General features: G+C 43.5%; 1 protein-coding gene across 2 annotated transcripts; it reads right to left on the bottom strand.

Moving 5' to 3' along the window:
* Positions 1 to 3,478: 3,478 nt before the first annotated feature.
* mtmr14 (myotubularin related protein 14) lies at positions 3,479 to 22,240 on the bottom strand. Of its 2 annotated transcripts, XM_030776672.1 has the most exons (19): positions 21,366 to 22,240; positions 20,900 to 21,048; positions 19,726 to 19,834; positions 19,024 to 19,099; positions 18,725 to 18,785; positions 18,329 to 18,451; positions 17,888 to 17,961; positions 17,619 to 17,689; positions 17,338 to 17,412; positions 15,199 to 15,265; positions 11,322 to 11,407; positions 10,890 to 10,966; positions 8,718 to 8,754; positions 7,916 to 7,986; positions 7,245 to 7,303; positions 6,860 to 6,992; positions 6,208 to 6,384; positions 5,029 to 5,187; positions 3,479 to 4,132 (listed from the first exon to the last, which is right to left on the bottom strand). In XM_030776672.1, exons 1-19 carry the CDS (start codon positions 21,498 to 21,500, stop codon positions 3,952 to 3,954), a joined length of 1,920 nt encoding a protein of 639 aa, XP_030632532.1. In that variant the 5' UTR covers positions 21,501 to 22,240; the 3' UTR covers positions 3,479 to 3,951. The 2 variants fall into 2 exon arrangements, with proteins under 2 accessions (XP_030632532.1, XP_030632533.1); XM_030776673.1 differs by lacking the exon at positions 5,029 to 5,187.
* Positions 22,241 to 24,609: the final 2,369 nt, after the last annotated feature.

Below are 24,609 nucleotides of genomic sequence, written 5' to 3'. Positions count from 1 at the left end.
TTTTGATGACTTTTGTGAGTGCTTTATAAATTGACCATTCGTCTGCTGGACGCTATAATTTGAGACAGCTAACTTTGTGGTATTTTATGGATCTTTGCAGGTGCCTGATTCACACTCTTTGCATATGATCAGTAGGCCTGCAAAGCGGCATGCAGTGAGGATGCGGATCATATATATGATTGAACTATGAAATATTTTTCTGTCCTGGGTGTTGTGCCGTAGCTTTATCACAGTACATCACTTGACCTGGCCTTTTAGAGAGCCTGAGATAAGTATAGACTCTGTATACTGTATATAGACTGTGGCACAGTAAACCCAGGGCATACACAAATACAGAACAATAATTTCTGATACATACAAAAAGAGCAAGCACATAGGATTATTATAATTTTCTTCTTTTATTTTCCCCAAATAACCAGCCCCCCATCACAACACAGCCCACAATTCCCTGGCAACAAAGAGAAAATTCACAGAGAATCGATAAAATTACTTAAAAACAGAATCAACTGTACAAACCCAAAATAAGCACATTAATCAATCTCTTAAAACATGAAGTATTGTAAGGACAATGAGTGCAATGCAGCATTTCAGTAAAATAAAGAGAGAGGGAAAAACAATCATACTAAAATAAAGATGATTTTCTGCATTAGAATACAAAATCTTCAAAGGCCTGAATTAAGAGAACAAAAACAAAAGAAAAGGGAAAAAAAGAAGAAAAAAAGCAGCAGAAATTGTAAATTTCTGAGAAGTGCTTCAATTCTAGTAAAAGCCTTAACACTGTGATGGCTCCTGTGTGGGTGTGTGGATTTTGGGAGTGAGTGATGATATTGGAACCATACTGAGCTTAAAACTGGGTGTTAACGTAGTGGGCTTATATGTTAAGACGTGGGTTTTGAGTGGTCACTTCAATTTAATCCTTTGTTTTGTGTGTGTGTGTGTTGTGTCTAAGTGTGCATTTTATTTTAATGCTTTTCTTTCATCTTAGCAACTTATCACTACAATTCACCATTCATTCAACAGTGGGGTTGAACAAATCAGGGATTTCAGTGGCCTCTCTTTGAAGAGCATCATTAAAAAGTATGAGCTACAGTTTACCTTCAATGCCCTTCAGTGCACTGACTATTCAAACAGTTCTGTCATTTTATAAAAAAACAAGAGAACAAACATGAGAATAAACCATTAAAGTAAGAGTCCTGGAGGCCTCTTATGCGTGCTGCTCTACACCAAATTCAAGGTCTCCATCAACAATGTGAGACAAAGTCAGGGAGAGGGGGCACGCATGCACTCACACACACATGCACACACACACACAGATTGGTTGTAAAGATCTGGTCTTATCTGGGTTTGTGATTCCATGCAAAAACATACAGTGATAAACCAATTTCCATGTAACTTAAATGATGAGTTTGACTGAAATCGAAGAGAACAGTAAAATAACCAATTCACCTGTGAAACTAAGAAAAGCCAAGAGGCAAAAGATCTGCCACATGCTTCTGCAAGGAGCATAATGGAGCCCTGCTACAAAAGGTTTTCAAGTAGTGAAGGCGTTTTAATCGCTAAACACTGTAAGACAGGGCACTAGTCAAAATATCTACAACTGCTCTACCTTAAATGAACAAAAAGGCACAACATAAAGTCCTGAGGTAAAGAGGCCATCAAAACTGACTGACGTCAAAGAACCTACACACACACACACACACACGCACACGCACACACACAAAACCCTTAAAAATGACCAACTCCACGAATTAATTCCCTCTAAATCCAATCATAATTACTCAATTTCCAGGCCAACAAACAATCTTCACTCAATGCTGTGAAGCTAACTGGCCATCTAGAGCCATGGATTTTCTCATCTCTCCATCAAGGCACAAGAGAACGATGGTATTGTGAGGAAGAAAAAGAAAAAAGATCAGAGCTAATGGAGCAGATACTGTCATCTCTCTCCAGAGTGATGTCTGTGTCTCTGTCTATGCATGGGTTTGTGTGTGTGTCTGTGCATTGTCAGAAAGAGGGCAGTATATTCGTTTTAGATGGTCTATAAAAAGGACAGGAGAATGATAGCCATAATGTAGATCTGCCCTTTACAGTTTTCAGTTTTTACTGAACCGACATTCAGAATAGAAACAAGAAACAGAAAAAGAAAAGCATAAAATTACACAGGGAGCGGGAAAAAAGTGAGTGCCCAGCAACAAACTGTGTCTGAGAATCATCCCTCTGGTGTCTCTGTCCTATCACTGTTTTAAGGTTGCAGGAAGGCAGCTGAAGAAAAGCAAATGCCCACTGCATCTGAATTCCATTACAATCTCTAGGAGCTGTGCTTACATATATACAAATTCCATTAGAATTGTGACCAACACACAGAGAAATCCTATTAGAATTTCAGCGTTCTTTCTGCATATGTTGAAATTCTTTTAGAATTTGAGATCTCTCTCATTATACATGTTCTTGTCTGCTACCCAGACCAATTAATGCATTTCAGCAGATATGATTCCAAGACTCAAATTAATCGATGTTTAAATTGATTTCAACTGAATTCTCTGATTTCAAAGTGAAAACTAAACTACTTCTTTTGATTAGTACAGTCTTTAGATGTTTTTTTTCTTTCTATGAAGCAAACAAGAAAAAAACAAACAAACAGCATTTGTGTCACATTTCCACCCTTTCACAGGTCCACAGGTCAAACCTAAGTCAGCACTGGGGTCTCTATAGCAGCTTTTCATGAGTTTTTTTTTTCCAGAGACAGAGAATGCACTGGATTCCACTCTAAAGAGCCAATCAGCATCTCAGATACCTTTGAAAAAAAGAAAGAAAAGGAAAAAAAAAAACAAAGAAAGCACTGTGCTGCCACCTTTAATGCAGCAAGTGTAAACCTATCATGAGGACTCCAGGGTTTCTATGGCTTAGAGAAAACAAACCGCTTGACAGTCTCACTGTTAAAATATACATCTATCACACCATAACCATCACAAAGCATCGGAGTACAGCCAATACTGCCCAAGCCTTCACTGATGTTGTCAGGCCAATACTGCCCGTGCCTTCACTGATGTCAACAGGCCTCAGAGCTAAGATTAGCTAAATGGATCACTAATGTATTTTTTTTTAAAAAAAGACATCCAGTTCTTTTCCTCATTCAACATACTTATCTCACATTTCTGAAAGTTATCCTTTGGGGCCTGTCTGAATTTTCTGGCCAAAACTTGTGAGAAGTATTGCAAAAAAAAAAAAAACCCACCAGTGTTAAGTTTGCTTTGTTCAGGCTCTCTGTGTTATAGTGGAAGCATTACGGGTACTTCAGGAGAAAAAAAAAAAGAGATTCCCTTTGTAACCGTCCTAGTTGGCTCTGCTACACGCCCCCTCTCATTACAAATGAACTACTCAAAAACAAAAAAGACAGAGTTGAAATAAAAGAAACTGGAACGGCATAAATTAAAACAAAACAAACAAGGGCCATTTCAACAGTCACTTCTGCCAGTTAAAAAAAAAAAAAAAACACCAATAAAAATCTCAAAAGAGATAAGACCACAGCCCCTGGGTGGAAGTTTGGCACTTTTCCCCTCCCAGTTATCAAGCTTCAGATTTATAACTGCCTTCACAGACACGCATACACAGTTAACAAGAGAGTGTGGTATGGTTTATGTTAGGGGTTTCACACAGAATTCAGTACAGTAAAAAGGTAAGAAGTGGATGGGTGTAAATGATGGAGGTACAGGTGTAGTAATGACAGGATGGGGACAGAAGGTCAACTGACAGACTGTGTGGTGGAAGTACGGGTGGAGGCAGGGTAGAGTGATGTAGCGGTTCAGTTGAGACATGAGCAGCTGGAGGAATGACAAGGTGGAGGAGATGAAGGCAGAACACAGCGGATGGAGAGACTGATATTTTGGGCGGGGAGGATGGGTTGGAGGGCTGAGGACTGAAAACTGGGTGGAGCGATGAGGAGGCTGTGTTTCAGACGATTGTGTTGGTGCCACGGAGGCCCACACCGCGGGCAAACTGCTCCAGCAAGCCTGAGATGGCACCAGAGGGGCTGGGCGCTGAGGACTTGAGACCCACTGTTGAGCTGTACGCTGCCAGGAACAACTCCCTCACTGCCTCCAACCGCATCTGCCTCTCAGGCACGTACGCACACCTAGACACACAGAGAGAAAGAGAGAGAGAGAGAGAGAGAGAGAGAGAGAGAGGTGAGCACAGGCAGAGAGACAAGGAGAAGGGGTGAGAGAGAGAATGAAACAGAAAGAAAGTGAGGGAAACAGAATAAAAATGTAAGCAGTTTTCTCATTATAAAGGCATTTCCATCATGGAGGCTTTATTATGGAAGACCTAACGTCATTACAAAGAGATTTAGAACACATTTGTAAAAGAATAAAGTAATTGAGTGCATTGCCTCTCCCTTCCTCCCTCTACAAAGACGGATGGAAGTTATTTACAGGCCCTATTCTAGGGACACAGTCAATTTGGAAGCCTGATGGAGCAGAAAGAGAGATTCCCAGAGAAAAAAAAAGAGAGAATCCAGAAGAATGAAAAGAAGCAGCTTTCAGAATGAGGGAAGGGAGGAAACACTGTGCATTCTATTTCAGTTTTTCTCTCATCATCACATTTCATTTTGAGTGAATAACCTCCTCACATCCAAGTAAATAATACACAATCTGCTTCATTCCACACACACACACACACACACACGCATGTCTCACCGACCATGCTCCCCTGAACATCATATGACTGAAAGCCTACACTGTGTGATGAGCTATAGCTAAACCTACACTCACTACTTATATAAGCCTACAGAGGAAAACTCATAGACAGACCAGTCTCCCCACACATGCTCCAGCACACAGTCACACTGTAAAAACATTCACACACAAACACACTCTCACTATGACCACAAGCCATGGACGTTAGACTGTGCACCCAACAGCGAAGCCCTCTCACTGCCCGAGGCCTGCGCTGAGAACGGGGAGAGAAGGGGGGAGCGGGATTGGAAGGGATAAGTTCCAGGGGCAGGGGGCAGGGTGGGGTCAGACTCACATCCGGCCACTGGGTCCCTCATCCTGGAAGCTGAAGGGGAGGGGAGACTCGGCCGGGAGCGGGGGCTGGTCATGGATGCTCCCACAGCCCGAAACAATCTGCCAGCTACCATAGTCAGTGGAGATAGAGGAACCAGAGCGTGCATACTCCACCATGGACCTGGAGAGAGGGAGAGAGAGAGAGAGAGCGAGAGAGAGAGAAAGAAAGAAGGAAGGAAAGAAAGAAAGAAAGACAGACAGACAGGGGATATTGGGCAAGCGAGAGAGAGAAATGGAATAGAAATGAGAAAAGTTCAGTGCAAAAGACAAGAAACAAGAGCAGAATCAACAAAGGAGGGCAGAACAAACAGAGGGGAGGGAGAGAGAGAGAGAGAGAGAGAGAGAACGAGGGATCAGGGAAAGTCAGTAGGTTCAGGCCGGCTGTGTTGAGGAGAGGTAGCGACATCAGCGAGAGGGCCTTGGCCTTCCACATCAAAAATCACTCAAATAAAAACCCCACATCAAAAAGATCACTAAAATAAAAATGCCACATCAAAAAAAACCACTCAGATAAAACCCCACCCAGACTCCCGTCAGGTCACAATCCAGTCTACTGCATCACCTCTTCACTGGCACCGATCCCAAACACAGCACTCAACCTCACCCAACACGGCTCCGCTCAACCCGCAGACAAACACTCTCAAACACTCTGTGTCTCTAAACATGCTTCTCGCTAGTGTAGAGTGAACATTCGGTAAAACGTGCACTTTTTATTTGCACCTCTTAAATGTGCACATGGTTCACCTGCCGTTCATGGAAAAAAAAAGTATTCTGTAAACAGCACACACTACATGATAATGAGAACATACAGCCAATCCCTGTACATCTCTCACACTCAACCCAAAAAACACTGCCTCACGACTGTGTCTGTGTGTGTGTGTGTGTGTGTGTGTGTGTGTGTGTGTGTGCGCGTGCTCACTTGCTCACAAGTTTCAATGCACCTTCTCTAAAAGTCAGATTCAACCAGTCTTAATGTTATACAAAGTCAGAGCCAAATGTCTCACAAACAAACACTCTAAACCACATATACACACAACCACACACACACACACACACACACACACACACACACACACACACACACAGACCGAAAAACAGAAAGAAAGAAACAGGCAAAGTGAACCAGGGAGTTAAGACTCACCTCCTCCCAGGCACCGCCAATGGGCTGCTCCCAGTGCGAGTGAAGCCCTGTTCTGATTGGTTGGAAGAGGAGGAACTGGAGGACTTGGCCTCTGTGAGTGGGTGAGGTAGTCGCTCGTCTGACAGAGCAGGCCGGTTCCAGAAAACAGTCTGAGGAGACGACGTCATGGCTTTCCTCCTGAGAGACAGAACACCCCTCTTAACCTTAAGTTACATCTCTAATATTTTAGTGCTGCTTCATCATCACAAATATGTGCTCCGGTAAAGAACACAGAGTTTTTCAGTTTAAAAAAAAAAAGAAAAAAAGAGCATTTTAATTCTGTAAGGAGATATGTAGATCTCCACAGAATATGTTTGCACTCTAAGTACAAATATCCATATATTCCAAAAACTAGGAATCAATTTTTATAACCACAGCCCCATGTAAACAAACTGAGGGTTTTTTCTTGTCTAAGTTACAGTAGTTCTCTCGCCCATTTCACAGCCTAGCTCAGTGAAATGTGGAAACTGAGCAGAGAATTATTATTCTTCATTTCACTGCTGTGTTATTGATGAATACATATCTGTCCAAAGACACAGGCTGAGGCACTGTCGCATGGAACAACCAGATAATCACAAAAGCGGATTCATCCCCAGAGGCAGGAGTGTCATACCCGGCACAGGCCTGAGGAGCAGAGGAGAACAGGTCTGCAGCCTCTCCAGGCACACTGCAGGCCGCCGCCACATCCTCTGTGATCAGAGAAAAATCACTACTCAGACTGGTCACACTGCCCCTGTGTCTGGACTCTGGGAGAGAAAGAGAGAGAGCGAGAGAGAGAGAGAGAAAGAGAGAGGAGAATGACACTCATCATACTCTCATTAAGAAAGTGATTAAAACACAGGGCATGCTTCTTCCATGAGAGAGTTATTAAATCTCATTCAAATCTGAGTGGAAGCAGGTAATTTAATCCTACAGATTACTGCCCTAAAACCCCCTTAAACCTTTGTCTCTCATTTCTCAGAAGTGTCAGGGGAAACAGGAGGGGAGAGGAAACTCACTCAACTGACAGAGATCATCCACGGTGAAATCAGCATCCTTGAACTGAGAGTTTTTCCTCCTGCCGAGGTAAAAACATGGCTGTGGTGAGGAATACAATACATTTCAGAGAATGACAGGAAGAGAGAGAGAGAGAGAGAGAGAGAGGGAACGAGATATCAAAGAAAACATGAAATAAAGAGTCTTGGCTGTCCAGAGTGGGATGTGTAACATGGCTCCCCATGTAACTGCCTTTAAAGTGTGTAACCAAACAGCGTAACATCTGCTCAAAGAATGCTCGTGATTGGCTGAGCTTCAGGCTGATGACAAAAAAAAAAAACATTTCCGCTTCCCAGCAGAGTTTAAGCTTTCAGAGCAGCCTCTCCCAAATCTTCAACAGGCACTAGTTCTGCGTACTGACAGCTGGGTCTGTTTATTTATCACCCAAAATCAACACGTTACACAATAAGGAGAACACAGTGCATGCATTCAGCATTCAGCAGTGCGGCCTGGGGCTTTCCTTGTGTGATTTCACTGGGAGAAGCACTGGTATGACTTACACAGAGAACAGGAGAGAACAAGAACAGCTGAATTCTCTCCACCTCTGTTTGAGTGTGATTCAGGTCCAATGATTATGTGATTGATCTGATTTGTGAAAAGGCTTACGCTCTGTGACACCTTGTCAGACACTTACCTCTGTTTTCTTACAACTGAGAACTTCTCAGAGACAATGTGCTTCAAAAAATTGAAGCAAAAAAAGAAAATCTGAAAAAAAAAAAAGAAGAGAGAGAGAGAGAGAGAGAGAGAGACAGAGACAGAGACAGAGACAGAGACAGGGAGACAGAGACAGAAAGGGTTTAGAACAACCTTCAGAAAACAGAATCGAGACAGTGTCACTGTTCTTCCACTGGACTCCATATGTAACCAAACAGTGCCACCCCCAGGCTCTGGAGTCTAAACACACATGGACCTAAAGTGACCAACACATGATATACATAAAAATGATTTGACCATTAACCTCGTTCTTCAAATGTCCCTTTGGTTTGACTTTACGGTATCACTGTTTCTCCCCACATAAAACACATGTATCCATGTTCAACAGACTGACTGTGCTGGGTTTGAGGGGTGAGTTGAGATATGGAATAATCCTTTAAAGGGGAACCATGGCTGTACATGAGAAAACGTTTTATTAAGCTTCAATGCTTCAGTTAGTTTAACGCATCAAATACAAACTGCTGATATAACTCCAGCTTTGGTTTACTGTAGCTCCTGCTCTCTCATAAAGTGCTCTCACAACACACACACACACCACATAAGTATAACTACAAATATAAAACAAAATGCCCACATCAGACAGCTGTGTGCATGGGTTTCTGAGACTAAAACAAGCCTTAGTTACTCTAACTGAAAGTACAGATCCAGTATATTCTGTGTGAATGATCTGACCCGTTCTCTCTCATTTATAAAGTGACAATGATCTGAAAATCATAACTTACCTCCTCCCCTTTAGAGAGACGATCAGGCAGCATGTGACTGAGGACCAAGAAGAGAATAACATAAAAAATAAACAACATTTCTGTACAGACACACTCCCTGCACACACACATTGGGTGTAACGGTACACCAAAGTAATGGTTCGGTAAGTACCTCGGTTTTGAAGTCACGATTCGGTACGGTTTCAGTACAGTGAAAAAGGGAACATGCTAAACATGAAATTTCTTTTCATTTACTATGAATTTGACTAGTAAACATATAGACTCGTACAAACTTGTACATAGTGGCACTGGTCATAATTTCCTGAGCACATAAGGAACCTTTCTTTCGTAAAAAAAAAAAAAAACATACCTATGTCTGGGAATTATTTTAAAACTTAAAGTGCTTCAAAAGGTCAAATAAATAATAATAAAGCGCTGGCTTTGTGGTCGCCATACTTATGAGGCTGCATCACTGAACATGGGATAATTCAGCTGCTAAGTCACCGCTCTGTTATGGAATCGGAGAGGAAACTGATTTTTTAATTTTAGTTCCGCACACAGAGATGTAGAAGAGTGGGCACGCTGTATCTTGTCAAGTATCACTACTTGCTGACGTTTCGGTCAACTGACCATCAGAGCATAAAAAAAGTTATGCACGTAACATGCGTAGTTAAAGCTAGACTATATTCAGTCACGTAACACGTACCGAACCGAACACAATGCGCCCTGAAGCGAACGTCCTGTACCAAACAGTACCTTACAAATATGTGTAGCTTACACCCCTAATACACACACATGCATACACAGGCAGGCAGACAGACAAACAGGCTGACACACAAACAAACAGTGAAAGGCGAGTTAGCTGGGTTTCCTATAATTACTAGTGTAGCGGCTTTATAACTAATTAGTTGCCTAAATTCCAGCTGAGGCATGTGAATTACGTGGCCTTGTTGAGAAATATTTACATTTGTGGTTGATGTGGGGAGGAAAAAAAATGAATCTGTTGGGCTACCAGTGACTAAAGCAGAGTCTCTGAGTGTCTCTACACATGATATAATTAAGCCAACGTGTGGTGTGTTTCCGCAGGAAGGCTAATTAAAAGATTCACCACAAAGCCGACAACAGATGTCCTCAAACTCTCAACATTACAAGACTCGTCACGTCGTCCTCACACAACAAACATGCCAGTTTTACTAAACTTAACACTACTCAACAAACATTCAGAGGGAGTTCACACAGAAGGGAGCAGGAGAAAAATCCATATATGGACTTCCCCTGTGTCCCTCTCTCTCTCTTTCTCTCTCTCTCTCTTTGTCTCATACAGTTTAATTATGAAAGACCTGACTAGGCCTGGTGAAAATTATATTCACAGATAAAGCCCTCCCCCTCCCCCGCTGCTGTTCCTGGCCGCTTTTCTGGGAGTTTGGCCGAGATTCCAACAGAATAATTATTCAACTGCACTGGCAGGGCATTTTGTGTCTGAAGAGCTATAAATAGAAACACACACACACAAACGCGCACACACACACACATGCGCACACAAACACAAATATGTGCGCACACAAACACACACACACACACACACACACACACAGAGCAGGATCCCTCTTCGACAGCCTGCATCTTTTGATTCTTTTTCACTGTAATTCTTTTCTGTTTCCATCCTCCATCTCTATCTCTAGAGTGTGAGGTGTGGATGGAGCTGGGTGTGGTGTGGAGTTTGGAGAGTGGATGGAGCTGGGTCTTTGACAGGGCAGTGTGAGGTGGTGTGGTGTGGTGTGGTGAGGTGTGGTGTGGAGTTTGGAGAGTGGATGGAGCTGGGTGTGGTGAGGTGTGGTGTGGTGTGGTGTGGTGTGGTGAGGTTTGGTGTGGTGAGGTGAGGTGTGGTGTGGTATGGTGTGGTGAGGTTTGGTGAGGTGTGGTGTGGTGTGGTGAGGCGTGGTGAGGTGTGGTGTGGTGAGGTTTGGTGAGGTGTGGTGTGGTGTGGTGAGGTGAGGTGTGGTGTGGTATGGTGTGGTGAGGTTTGGTGAGGTGTGGTGTGGTGTGGTGTGGTGTGGTGTGGTGTGGTGAGGTGTGGTGAGGTGTGGTGAGGTGAGGTTTGGTGTGGTGTGGTGAGGTGAGGTGTGGTGTGGTGAGGTGTGGAGTTTGGAGAGTGGATGGAGCTGGGTCTCTGACAGGACTGTGTGTTCTTACCCAAAGAGGAACCAGTCGTAAGCGATGGTCAGGTACAGAATCTCTGCTGGCTCTAAACTGGCATGAATGGCACCATCCTGTAAAAAGATATGGACACATTGAACAGACTGAGCACTAACAGATCAGCTCGATTTACCCCTACTATGGACAGTCTTTTATGATTCACAATAAAACACGCTGGGCTAACTTTGATGGAGCAGGTCTAGCCAGCTAAAACAGCAATGGGAACAGAACTGACTGACATAGAGAAAGACAAAAGAGACAGAGAGAGAGAAGAGGAGGGAGAGGGAAAGAGAGAAAGCTACAGCAAGACAGTGAAAGAAACAAAGAGAGTGAGGCAGAGAGCAGAGAGAGAGAGAGAGAGATTCACAGTCCAGACAGAGCGACAGAGGAAGAGATACTAGAGAGAGAAAGAGAGAGAGTGATACTCACGGCCCATAGAGAGAGTCTAAGGAGAGACACGAAGAGGGGAGTCCGATCCCAGCCTGATATACAATGGACCAGCAGGCCACTGTCATCTACAGGAACACACATACACAAATAAAAACAAAAACACAAACACATTATTAAATCAGTGAGAACGCAGCCTCAGGACCTTTCTCTATGCTCTGTAAGCAAGCCTTCAGTATTACTACAACAACAACACCACATATGTTCAGGGAATATGCAATTAGCAAGGCTAACACAAAAACAGAGATGTAACAAGCTACAAAATAAAAATAAACAAAACTATCTCAACAAACAAAAAGACAACAAAATAATTCAGCAAATTTTTTTTAAAAATTTAGCACTGTGTTTGAGTCAGTATGTTTGGGTTTGGGTGTGAGTCACTGTGTTCGGGTAAGAAGCAGTGTATTTGCGTGAGAGTCAATGTGTTGAGGTGAGAGTCAGTGTGTATGTGTTTGGGTGGAAGCCAATGTGTTTGGGCCACAGACAGTGTCTTTGGGCAAGAGTCAACATGTTTGGGCCAGAGTCAGTGTGTTTGTGTTTGGGCCAGAGTCAGTGTGTTTGGATCAGAGTCAGTGTGTTTGTGTTTGGGCCAGAGTCAGCGTGTTTGGATGAGAGTCAGCGTGTTTGGATGAGAGTCAGTGTGTTTGGATGAGAGTCAGTGTGTTTGTGTTTGGGCCAGAGTCAGTGTGTTTGGATGAGAGTCAGTGTGTTTGCGTGAGAGTCAGTGTGTTTGGATGAGAGTCAGTGTGTTTGGATGAGAGTCAGTGTGTTTGTGTTTGTGTTTGGGTGAGAGTCAGTGTGTTTGTGTTTGGGTGAGAGTCAGTGTGTTTAGGTGAGAGTCAGTGTGTTTGGGTGAGAGGCAGTGTGTTTGGGTGAGAGGCAGTGTGTTTGTGTTTGGATGAGAGTCAGTGTGTTTGGGTCAGAGTCAGTGTGTTTGTGTTTGCGTGAGAGTCAGTGTGTTTGGATGAGAGTCAGTGTGTTTGGGTGAGAGTCAGTGTGTTTGTGTTTGTGTTTGGGTGAGAGTCAGTGTGTTTGTGTTTGGGTCAGAGTCAGTGTGTTTGTGTTTGGGTGAGAGTCAGTGTGTTTGGGTGAGAGTCAGTGTGTTTAGGTGAGAGTCAGTGTGTTTGGGTGAGAGGCAGTGTGTTTGTGTTTGGGTGAGAGTCAGTGTGTTTGTGTTTGGGTGAGAGTCAGTGTGTTTAGGTGAGAGTCAGTGTGTTTGGGTGAGAGTCAGTGTGTTTGGGTGAGAGTCAGTGTGTTTGTGTTTGGGTGAGAGTCAGTGTGTTTGGGTGAGAGTCAGTGTGTTTAGATGAGAGTCAGTGTGTTTGTGTTTGGGTGAGAGTCAGTGTGTTTGGGTGAGAGTCAGTGTGTTTGGGTGAGAGTCAGTGTGTTTGGGTCAGAGTCAGTGTGTTTGGGTCAGAGTCAGTGTGTTTGGGTGAGAGTCAGTGTGTTTGGGTGAGAGTCAGTGTGTTTGGGTCAGAGTCAGTGTGTTTGGGTCAGAGTCAGTGTGTTTGTGTTTGGGTGAGAGTCAGTGTGTTTGGGTTTGGGTGTGAGTCACTGTGTTCGGGTAAGAAGCAGTGTATTTGCGTGAGAGTCAATGTGTTGAGGTGAGAGTCAGTGTGTATGTGTTTGGGTGGAAGCCAATGTGTTTGGGCCACAGACAGTGTCTTTGGGCAAGAGTCAACATGTTTGGGCCAGAGTCAGTGTGTTTGTGTTTGGGCCAGAGTCAGTGTGTTTGGATCAGAGTCAGTGTGTTTGTGTTTGGGCCAGAGCCAGCGTGTTTGGATGAGAGTCAGCGTGTTTGGATGAGAGTCAGTGTGTTTGGATGAGAGTCAGTGTGTTTGTGTTTGGGCCAGAGTCAGTGTGTTTGGATGAGAGTCAGTGTGTTTGGATGAGAGTCAGTGTGTTTGTGTTTGTGTTTGTGTGAGAGTCAGTGTGTTTGTGTTTGGGTGAGAGTCAGTGTGTTTGTGTTTGGGTGAGAGTCAGTGTGTTTAGGTGAGAGTCAGTGTGTTTAGGTGAGAGTCAGTGTGTTTGGGTGAGAGGCAGTGTGTTTGGGTGAGAGGCAGTGTGTTTGTGTTTGGATGAGAGTCAGTGTGTTTAGGTGAGAGTCAGTGTGTTTGGGTCAGAGTCAGTGTGTTTGTGTTTGCGTGAGAGTCAGTGTGTTTGGATGAGAGTCAGTGTGTTTGGGTGAGAGTCAGTGTGTTTGTGTTTGTGTTTGGGTGAGAGTCAGTGTGTTTGTGTTTGGGTGAGAGTCAGTGTGTTTAGGTGAGAGTCAGTGTGTTTAGGTGAGAGTCAGTGTGTTTGGGTGAGAGGCAGTGTGTTTGTGTTTGGGTGAGAGTCAGTGTGTTTGTGTTTGGGTGAGAGTCAGTGTGTTTAGGTGAGAGTCAGTGTGTTTGGGTGAGAGTCAGTGTGTTTGGGTGAGAGTCAGTGTGTTTGTGTTTGGGTGAGAGTCAGTGTGTTTGGGTGAGAGTCAGTGTGTTTAGATGAGAGTCAGTGTGTTTGTGTTTGGGTGAGAGTCAGTGTGTTTGGGTGAGAGTCAGTGTGTTTGGGTGAGAGTCAGTGTGTTTGTGTTTGGGTGAGAGTCAGTGTGTTTGGGTCAGAGTCAGTGTGTTTGTGTTTGGGTGAGAGTCAGTGTGTTTGGGTGAGAGTCAGTGTGTTTGGGTCAGAGTCAGTGTGTTTGGGTCAGAGTCAGTGTGTTTGGGTCAGAGTCAGTGTGTTTTGGTTTGGGTGAGAGTCATTGTGTTTTGGTTTGGGTGAGAGTCAGTGTGTTTGTGTTTGGGTCGGAGTCAGTGTGTTTGTGTTTGGGTGAGAGTCAGTGAATTTGTGTTTGGGTGAGAGTCAGTGTGTCTGTGTTTGGGTGAGAGTCAGTGTGTTTGTGTTTGGGTGAGAGTCAGTGTGTTTGTGTTTGTGTTTGGGTCAGAGTCAGTGTGTTTGTGTTTGTGTTTGGGTCAGAGTCAGTGTGTTTGGGTGAGAGTCAGTGTGTTTGTCTTTGTGTTTGGGTAAGAGTCAGTGTGCTTGTGTTTGAGTGGGAGTCAGTGTGTTTGTGTTCGGGTCAGAGTCAGTGTGTTTGTGTTTGAGTGGGAGTCAGTGTGTTTGTGTTCGGGTCAGAGTCAGTGTGTTTGTGTTTGAGTGGGGGTCAGAGACAGTGTGTTTGTGTTTGGGTCGGAGTCAGTGTCTTTGTGTTTGGGTGAGAGTCAGTGTGTTTGGGTGAGAGTCAGTGTGTTTGTGTTTGGGTTTGGGTCAGAGTCAGTGTGTTTGGGTGAGAGTCAGTGTGTTTGGGTCAGAGTCAGTGTGTTTGGGTCAGAGTCAGTGTGTTTGGGTCAGAGTCAGTGTGTTTGTGTTTGGGTGAGAGTCAGTGTGTTTGTGTTTGGGTGAGAGTCAGTGTGTTTGTGTTTGGGTGGGGGTCAGAGTCAGTGTGTTTGTGTTTGGGTCAGAGACAGTGTGTTTGTGTTTGGGTGAGAGTCAGTGTGTTTGTGTTTGGGTCAGAGACAGTGTGTTTGTGTTTGGGTCGGAGTCAGTGTGTTTGTGTTTGGGTGAGAGTCAGTGTGTTTGGGTGAGAGTCAGTGTGTTTGTGTCAGAGTCAGTGTGTTTGGGTGAGAGTCACTGTGTTTGTGTTTGGGTGAGAGACAGTGTGTTTGTGTTTGGGTGAGAGTCAGTGTGTTTGTGTTTGGGTCAGAGTCAGTGTGTTTGTGTTTGGGTGAGAGTCAGTGTGTTTGTGTTTGGGTCAGAGTCAGTGTGTTTGTGTTTGGGTCAGAGTCAGTGTGTTTGTGTTCGGGTCAGAGTCAGTGTGTTTGTGTTCGGGTCAGAGTCAGTGTGTTTGGGTGCCAGTTGGCGCGTATGGGTGAAAGCTGGTGTGTTGTACCGTCATTGTTGATGATATGGAGAAGCAGTTTCAGGTAGTTCTGTGTCTGCTGCACCAGGTCCCATGTCTGAAATACACAAACACGATGAAAGCTTTCATACAGATATCACTCACCAGTGGGAAGCACGTGACTAAAAGCCAATCAACATTTCTTTTTGAAAATTGCCACTCATCAGTCTATTGTTTCATCAGCAACTTGGTTTTAATGTAGCCTCAGCTCAGAGTCATCTTAAGGGAAAAAAAACTGTCCAATCAGCTCTGAGTCATCTTAAGGGGAAAAAGAACTGTCCAATCAGAGCTCTATCATTTACTAATGACAAGACTGCAGTAAGGCACTGCTGATAGAGGAAACATACCAGGGGAGACGGGTAAAAACGCCGCTGCCTTTCACCACCAGTTCTTAAGGGCCGCGAGGCTCGGAATAAAGTTTATCCAGATACCAAGGAAACGATCGTGAGCAGCTTCAGAAGAAGGCTTTTTGTGATGCAATGAATCGTAATTCACGGCTTAAACTTGTCAGAGACATATGGTGTCCCTGTACTTCATCCTACACTTCAGCAAAGTCTGGTACATGTACTTGGCTAGCTAACTTGATACAGCCATGCTAATCAGTGTCAAAAGCTGCCTTTGTCTGATTGGCTGGATGTGACGGGCTGACGCATGACTGTGAGGTGGAAGTTCACTGTTCTCCTGTGACGTAACTCTTCTCCAAACCGCACATGTGAAAACAAACCTCTGCAGATTAGAACCTGCACAGGACACTTTGAATACAGCTACAGAGCAGACACAGAGAATCAGGAAATTCCATTTTCATTCCTCCACACCTCATTCTTCCACACCTGGCCCCGTTCACATTCCCAGCCTGTTTTTCCTGCGTGTGCCTGAGCCAGCCAAACCCTGCTCTTCACCACAGTAACTCTCTCATGTCCTGACACACTGTGTGCAGAGTGACTTCCTGCACTACAGAGACCTGTCCAGAGAAAGCCCGCAGGTGAGGCCCATCCTCGTGTTTCTTGTCTGTTATCCTGGTGCAAGGGGGTGGTATTTTTTTCAAGTGATGTTTATGAATAAAATTTATGCTATGTTGCAGTAACGCCAACAAAGTTTTCCTTTTGATGACGAGAAGGAGAATTCTGCTGGGAGATGGCAGCAGGTTGATGCTGGTGACACACAGGCCTCACAGAGACAGCCAGTCTAATGTAAATGTGTGGTGTGGTGTGGTGTCTGGTGAGCAGCTGGTTGACTGATATATTGCTATGTGATTAGACTAGGGATTTGTTAACAAGATTTGACAGGGAACAGGGTCAAGTGAAAAGCTGAGACAGAATCTGAGATTAAGTTTTTTTTTACTTTTTCATACTCATTTTGAAGACAGTGTTAAAGACAGACCTACACCAACTATACATAAACCTCTATGTTCACAAATTCCACCACAAGATGGACTAAACACTCACTGTCACTATCTAAGCCGCTTATTCTAATTAGGGTCGCAGGGGCGCTGGAGCCTATCCCTGTGCTCATAGGGCGAAAGGCGGGGAAACACCCTGAACAGGTCGCCAGTCCTTCGCAGGGCAGACACACAGAGTCACACACACATTCATACCTAGGAGCAATTTAGTGTGTCCAATTTGCCTAACCTGCATGTCTTTGGACTGTGGGAGGAAACTGGAGCTCCCGGAGGAAACCCGGAGAGAACATGCAAACAGAAAGGACCCTGGCCGCCCGGGAATCAAACCCAAGACCCTCTTGCTGTGAGGCGAAAGCGTGTTGTACTTCATATGATAGGTCACATGAAATTTTTACAGTGCAGTATAAAGATACCCAAGAAGATTAGTTAGGTTTTCTGTTGTAATATTTTGGGTCAATGTTACAATGTGCACAGGCAAAAGTAGACATCACACAGCAAGTCAAAACTAGTCAATCTACAGCCTGCAGTGACACGGATTGCCAGCAGAGGGCGCCCGGAGAACAGCAGCACCCAGATGAAGTGACGGAATGACTGAGAGGAGAACAGACCCTGTGCAATGCTGGGACTGCACTTGCTGTTAGGACAGATGAGAAAGGGAACAACAAACAAAATTTCCTGTCCACAAGCATCAAAGGCAAACAGGGTTGGGGGAAAAAACAAAAACAATTTACCTGATATTCTGTCCAATCTATGTTCAGATTATTGGTAAAACTGGCAGGGATTGTCAAGGGAGCATCTACAAAGTCCTGAAAAACATCAAAAACAGTTCAAGCTTTCAACAAACCAACCGTGTCTTTTTCAGCAGTGTTAAATTAGGTAAGAGGATTTCTAACTGTGGTTTGCTTTGGAGACTTGTCACACAGATCTGAATTGGAGGTGTGAACAGGAAGGGTAGATTGAGTTTGTGCTGTAAAATATTGCTGGTGTACTTGGGCTATGAGGAGAGCCAAACCTGATTCCAGTTGTATACCAGCCCCTCTGCAGTGTAGTCTCTGTCTTTATAATCTTTGAAGAACTCACACCCTGACAAGCACAGAGAACATAAGAAGAAGGTCTCTTATGAATCAGACAGACAATTCTCTCAACTACACATCATTCAACTGCTACAAACATCAAACACCAACCCAGGGAGAGAGAAAAAGACAGAAAGAGAGAGAGAGAGATAGACAGACAGAGTGACAGAGAGAGACGTGTGTGTGTGTGTGTGTGCGCATGTTGTACCTGGATAAGGCACAGAGAGCAGGGTAAAGTCAGCGTAGCGTTGGGCTTTGTCCACCTTCTCAGAGGAGGTGACACTGAACACAAAAACAAACAAGACAAAAACAAGAAAGACCAGAAAAAACAAACATGAGTCATGCACACATAATGTTTCATAGAAAGCCCTCACACTGCTTCACATAATTACACATATACACAGAGATACACAAAACATAAACACACAACTGATTAAGTATACAAGGTAAGGTCAAGCAAAACACGAAGGGTTCTCCCATTCTTTTCTGACTTAACAGATGAAACTTGTAACAAACATGATAATGATTATTATGATGATGAACACGATGATTTGGTGGTGGATTACTGTAAAAAGTACAGCTTTGAGGTGCTGACTCAGAGCAGGACACTGTTGACTGGTGATATTTTTTTACGTAAAGCAGGACTCACTTGAGGCCAAATTTGACCTTCTTGTTCTCCACCATGAGGTCACAAATGTAGCGCACTGACAGATAACGTAACAGCTTTATGTCTAAACCCCTCACTTTATCAAACAGCTGGGACTCCCCATTACTGAGAGAGAGAGAGAGGGAGAGAGAGTGAGAGAAAGAAGAGCAGGAAGAAAAGGATAGAGAGCAGGTTATACATGCTCTTAAAAGACATGCAAAAAAACAACAGTTTTGTCCATTTGATGTGTTAGATACATCTGTAAAGAACTTATCAAAACTAAGGTATGACTTTGTTTGACACTTGTCTGGACACAGTGAATTCTACAAGCCTTAAATAAGTCAAAACTGTGAGGACTGATATTAGTTTAGAGAATGCGGTCACAGCCGTGCTTCTCACCGCACTGCGTTGTCATCCTCCGGTACCTCCTCAGAGTCAGCCCACGTGTCATCAGAACCTCCTGAGGAGAACCAGAAGAGAACACAACATCGGGATGAGCACAGGACCAAACAGAGAATAGCTGAATCTCCAAGCTGGACGTCCAAACTTCTACATGGTGTAAATGTGTCTTGTTGACATGGTAGATCAGACTGTCTTGCTGCAGTGCAGTAAGAGGTTTAAGAGCGGTCTGTGTGTATGAAAAGGTGTATGAGTTTACAGACTTGGGGACCACAGCAGGAACCAGGAGAAGGTCTTACCTGAAAAGATGTAGTTGTAGCCAGTGCGTCCGTATAACTCACCCCACCCTGCGAGGGTGGATGAACGACAGATGTGCTGGAAAACAGGGATGACAATGGCATTAACTTTAAGATTACGGTATATAATGCTGTAATTCACGACCAGGGGATCAGCAGTCCAGCCTATAGTACAGATGAATGTCCTCTGTGTGAGTGTGTTACTGTGTAAGTGTGTGAGTGTGTGTGTTTACAAAAAATCCACAAAACCAAGCTGGAGGAGACACACAACATCCCTACAGAAATGATCTGTCCTCCCATGGAGTCTTAGAGCAAACCAGACAGAAAACCACTACCTAACTCAGCCTGTCTAGACCCAGATCAATACCTGGATGACAGGCTGGTTCAGGGCTGGGTGCAGACGCCTCTACAAACTCCTTCATGCCTTCTCATTCTAGAACTGACTCAGTGGCTACATCAGGTGCTCATGACTGCTGATTTACTTTCCTATTCAAACTGACTTTAACAACATGTGTAAACATAATCCTTTACTCATGTCAGGCTCTGTTACCCTACTAAATAAACTGGCATCATTCATTCATTCATTCATTCACTCATTCATTCCAGACTGATCTTCTACAGTTGTATTCTGCCGTCACTGTCAGTGTTAGATCAGTCAGTGGTGTTCAGAGCAGGGAGAGTGAGGAATGTGTGTGGAGTAGTCACCTTTCCATTGTAGAGGATAACAGGGCAGACAAACCTGCCTCTGCAGCGAGCCATCTTACTGCGGTTGACCAGGTCTTGCAGTTTGCTGATCTGGACTGTGCTCTCAAACCTAACACAGGAAGACAGGCAGGCAGACATACAGACAAACAGACAGACATGAAGAGTGCGAGAGCTTAGATTAGACACTGAAAAAGTCCTCTCCACAAACACAAGAAACGACACCAAATCCATGTCCACAAGGTCACAGCTCCACACTGGAAACAGAACAATGGTTAAATTATGTAATATCTGACTGACTGGACTCTAAGCCTTACAAAAGACTTAACCTCACATTTTATGGAGGCTTGTGTCCTTTTTAGTCAAGCTGCTCTGATGAACTTGGGGAGATAAACATATTTACACCACGGTGGGGAGAGAGAAGCGGGGCAGTCACATGACATCCGCGGAGTCAAAACATTTCGGGAAGCGCCATAAGCTGAGCAAGCACTACACAACTAACAAGCCATCGACACTGCTTTCCACTTCTGCTTAGACAAACGCGACGATAATTGGGAGTGAGCGTGTGCGTGTGAGTGAGTGTGTGTAGCTTTGCCTGGGTGTCTAAAAGCAACACAAACATAACCCCAGCGAGTGCTCCATGTTTTGTCATGTTTCCCATTTGAACTGTTCTGTTTACAACAGCACTCATCACAGAAATGAATAATAAATACCCTGAAGCCTAAGTTTAGAGCCGGCAAAGGGGGCGCGGAGAGGAATTTACACTGGAATTTAGAAACAAATGCACAAGAGGAAGGTGTGTGTCATATGCATGAATAATTCAGTTATAAAGAGGCCCTCAAACGAGAAACAACAACTCACACATTTAGCTCCACGTGAACCATTAGCTCTCCAGACCCTGCCATTTTATTGCCTTGCAAAAGAATATGTAGGAAATGTTTCCTTCATGATATACTATTTAAAATTGATATGGTTATGGCTAGAGTATGTGTCTGCACTGAGATGCACTGCTCAGAGCTCTGAAGTCCCAGATCCTAGTACAAAAATCAATAGGTGAAACTGTGGTTTTTAGGTTTGCTGCTTTTCCAAGTTTATATTTGTCGGTCCCACTGTTAAATATTAACTTTGTTAGTAATCATTAGACGTCGGCTGTGTTTGAAATATGTGACCTCGTTACCTGTCTTTACTGGGCTCCGTGCACTCATACTCTAGATACACAATCTGCCGCGGGTAGTGACCGCAAATCTCGCCGTTCGTGTTGTAGATGATGCTGTACTTGTAGTCCCGCCCAAAGAGTTCCAAACATCTTCTTTCTATTCTGTCCACCTGTAAGAGCGAAGGGACAATAGCGAGTAAAAACACTTTCGTTCAATTACCACAAAAAAATAATTATTTTCTTAAATGTTCTTGCTGTCAAAAGAGCACCCGGTTGATGAACTTATCCTGTTTTGTTAACTGGTTATCTATCTGGTTGTTCAACAGAATTTCAAAACACTGTGAAAGCAAGGTAGTTATGTGCACTGGTAAACACTGACAGTGCTTCAGCGATACATGGATATAGTAGCTGGTAAGACGATATCGTTTCCTGGTGATATATCAAGCGCTGAGGCAGAAATCAAGTAAAGCGGCTACTATGAACTTACCCGCGGGGTAACTTCCTTTGCTCTATACTGAGTCTTCGAAAACAAGTCAATCAGATCGGCAATCTCCTCGCTCCTGCGGCCGCTGATGCCAGAAGCGGTCAGGCTCCCAGCCGCAGAAGGAGACGCGGCCATCATCGTGCCGAGCCTTGTGTGGTGATCTAGCCGAACTCGCCCTCCGTCAAACACCGCTGCTCCTTGTGACCGGGACGATCGTCCAGGCCATCCCTTCCCGGCCAACTTCTTCCTCACCGCCCGTTTTAGGGGGCCGGAGCCGGGGAAACGTCCCGAATTCAGCGCAACGGTTAGCTGATACCTCCTCTGCACCACGGATCTGTTAACTAGCCAGCAGTCCGGCTAGTTAACCCTTCCAAATACACAGCTTCGCCAGCTAGCCAGAAACTAAAAGCAACCTTCGTAGTTTACCAGTTTAATGCCCCTTGCTAATTTAAGTAGCTGGCTAACGTTAGTCAATACCCAGATACCTTGCAGGTCAACAAATAGAATAAACCACTAGGATAACATGTATGCATTTGGATTTTACAACAAGTACAGATAACCATGACGCGTCTATAATGGTCGATATTTTTTTGTCCACCACCCTGTCTCATAATCTGAGTCCCAATGTCGATGACACGGTATGGATAAAAATCCAAACATCACTGGGCAACGGACTCAGGAAATCCCGAGGACGCCCGGCCTTGTCACATTCTTCAATGTCACGTCTTCACTACTGACAGACTTCTAGACATGCAGCAAAGCCGTTGACATATGATTCGAAATATATAATTCTCTTCTGTGGAAATTATCCAGAATACTATTTGGTTTTTGCTCTAATAAAAGTCGGTCGTGGAAGTGTTGCAATACTAGTCGCTCACTTCAACTGAGCAAGTGGTAAACAGGAAGGTGATGGTCATGTGATCAATACTTCCTAAAACTGACGTGACGTCGCCAATTATGTGTAGTCGCTCGCTGTACTGCTGACAGATCGAGGCCGCTGAGTTACCATTGAAGTTGTCACGTGGAAATTCTCTGGCACGTCCTATTCTTATCAAATTCAAATTAAACGTTGATTTGAGCGCTTATTTTTGTGGAAGTGTAGATGAAACTACTCTATTCATTTTCTAAGCGCATATACTGTTTTATTCTGTTTGGATTTCCTTTTTAAGTGATTCCTTTATTTATTTACGAGACAAGAGTCGATTGTAAAGACTTGAAAAAGCGTGCACACAGACATTGTATAGTATTTTATATAATTAAACCGTATTCCACGAGTCTTCTCATACATTTAGAAGGGTGCAGGGTACATTGCTCGATAAATATTACTTCAGTGTGGTCAATCCAAGACAACATACATTTAATCTATTACTGTGCTCTTTGCACGTCTGTGGATAATTCCTTTTTTACCTGTATGGTTATAAAATGTGACCTACATTTTTCCCCCCTGGTGTTTTCCTCAAAACAGATTCATTACAAATTTTACTGATGATGTCCTTTCAAAATAATGCTTCAGAGGAAGAAAAGGGACAAGGTTAACAGTGTTGTTTTAGAAGGGAAATAATTAAATTAGTGCAGTGCCCAGGGACAAGTGTCCTCTTAACATCAATGTAATGTGGTATTTGTGCATGCTCATCCAGACAGTAATCAGGGCTGGAATACACTTTAATTATGCATCCTGATGGCCCAAAGAATAGCTTAGGTTTACATGAATCCCCCACAGACTTAAACCTTTGTATATCCTCACAGTAACCTGTATATCTAAAATTGATGTTACATGGCAAGCAAGAGAATCGTGTTAAATATTTCATTTCTCCAACACTGGAAACAAACAGTAGGTTCAACCCCCACTTTGTCTCAGTTTGTCTCAACAGAAAAACTCAGCATTGAAAAGTAGAGGAAAATGACAAAAGAATTTTATTGTAATGGTTATGTGAGTGTTCTATCAGGCTGATGTTGTATGAGACATCACATTCTCACAGTAAAAGCTAGTCAGTGTTTTATACAAAGCCTGCTCCAATGGTGACCTGGCATAGGGAAGACACAGCTCTTTGGCTGCTGTGGAAAACGTGAGAGAGGAAGCCAAAGTGTTGTGAGGTAAAGTTTAAAAAAAAAAAAAAAGTTCACCATTACTTAGTGTAAAACGTGGTCTTTAGCACAGCATGCTAGCATCACAGAAGGACCCAAGGATTCCAAATCAAGTTCAGCCTCAGACACACCTGGTAAAAATTGACCAAATGTAAAATTCCACAAGCAGTCAAGACCCAGTCTGCTAAGATCAAGGTTCACTTTTCAGTGAGGGCTCTGTGTGGATTTTTCTTCTGCAAATATGGACATTACAGATATTTTAATTGTAAAAATGTGTTGAACTTCTTCCATGGCAGTTCCAAGTTTGTTGCCAAAATACACTTTTCAGATTCAGTGATACTTGGAGGTAACAGAAATGTCTTCCTGAGCATACATAGAAAAATTTGACTTGCCTTAAAGGTTTTTTTTTTTTTTTCCTTCGTTTTTTTTTAAATATAGTCACGCGCCACATAACGTCCATTCGGGCAACGTCCGACCGCATATACGTCCGTGGTCCCATAAGGTTATAATAGAGTTCAGAAATCCTGATCGGAGAACGGGACGTAGGGGACGTATCCGCGAACGCAACAGCTTCCCGCACGCAACACATGCCTTAGCTACTGTATCTATGATCTCATGTCTCTTGTATATTAAGTGACTGCGCTGCCAGACGTATAATGGTTCAGTACATATATAACCTACAATACATATGTCTTGATAGTCATAATAAACGCCAGTGTAATTATGTATGTACTGCACTGTACTTTCTATCGTTATTTTAATGTGAACTTTCCTTAAAAAAAAAGTTCACCGTGTAACATGTTTCGACTCGTAAGCAGCGGCATCCAATCTCCTGTTTCGCGCGTCTCGAGTGTTGTTGATTACATATTATTCTATGTATACAGTAGTGTATATTTACAATGTATTATTATATTATGTATACAGTATTGTACAGTATTAACCTACTTAACCCATATATTACCTTGCCAGATACATTAGCTGAATACAGTACTGTATCTTGGCTATTTAGTCAACACAGGTACACTACAATATCCCACATAGCGTCACTAAGTATAAAATATGGAGTTCGCACAACATCCAAATCACATAACATACCCTTTCTTACAGCGGATGCTCACAACATAGTAATTACTCATATAAAAAACATCAGAAAGTAAGGAAA

The sequence above is a fragment of the Chanos chanos genome, chromosome 6 (genome assembly GCF_902362185.1).
Source record: "Chanos chanos chromosome 6, fChaCha1.1, whole genome shotgun sequence".
NCBI lineage: Eukaryota > Metazoa > Chordata > Actinopteri > Gonorynchiformes > Chanidae > Chanos > Chanos chanos.
Note: the sequence above shows the minus strand (reverse complement) of the source record. Positions and strands in the feature narration are given on the sequence as shown.

Bases quoted from the DNA above. Each gene is read 5' to 3' on its own strand.
- mtmr14 (XM_030776672.1), bottom strand. From the start codon at position 21,500: ATGATGGCCGCGTCTCCTTCTGCGGCTGGGAGCCTGACCGCTTCTGGC. The intron at 6,385-6,859 runs GTATGACACTCC...TCTGTCTCTCAG, and splicing joins GCTCCTCAGGCCTGTGCCGG to GAGGAAAGCCATGACGTCGT. The intron at 5,188-6,207 runs GTGAGTCTTAAC...CCCTCTCTCCAG, and splicing joins TTGGCGGTGCCTGGGAGGAG to GTCCATGGTGGAGTATGCAC.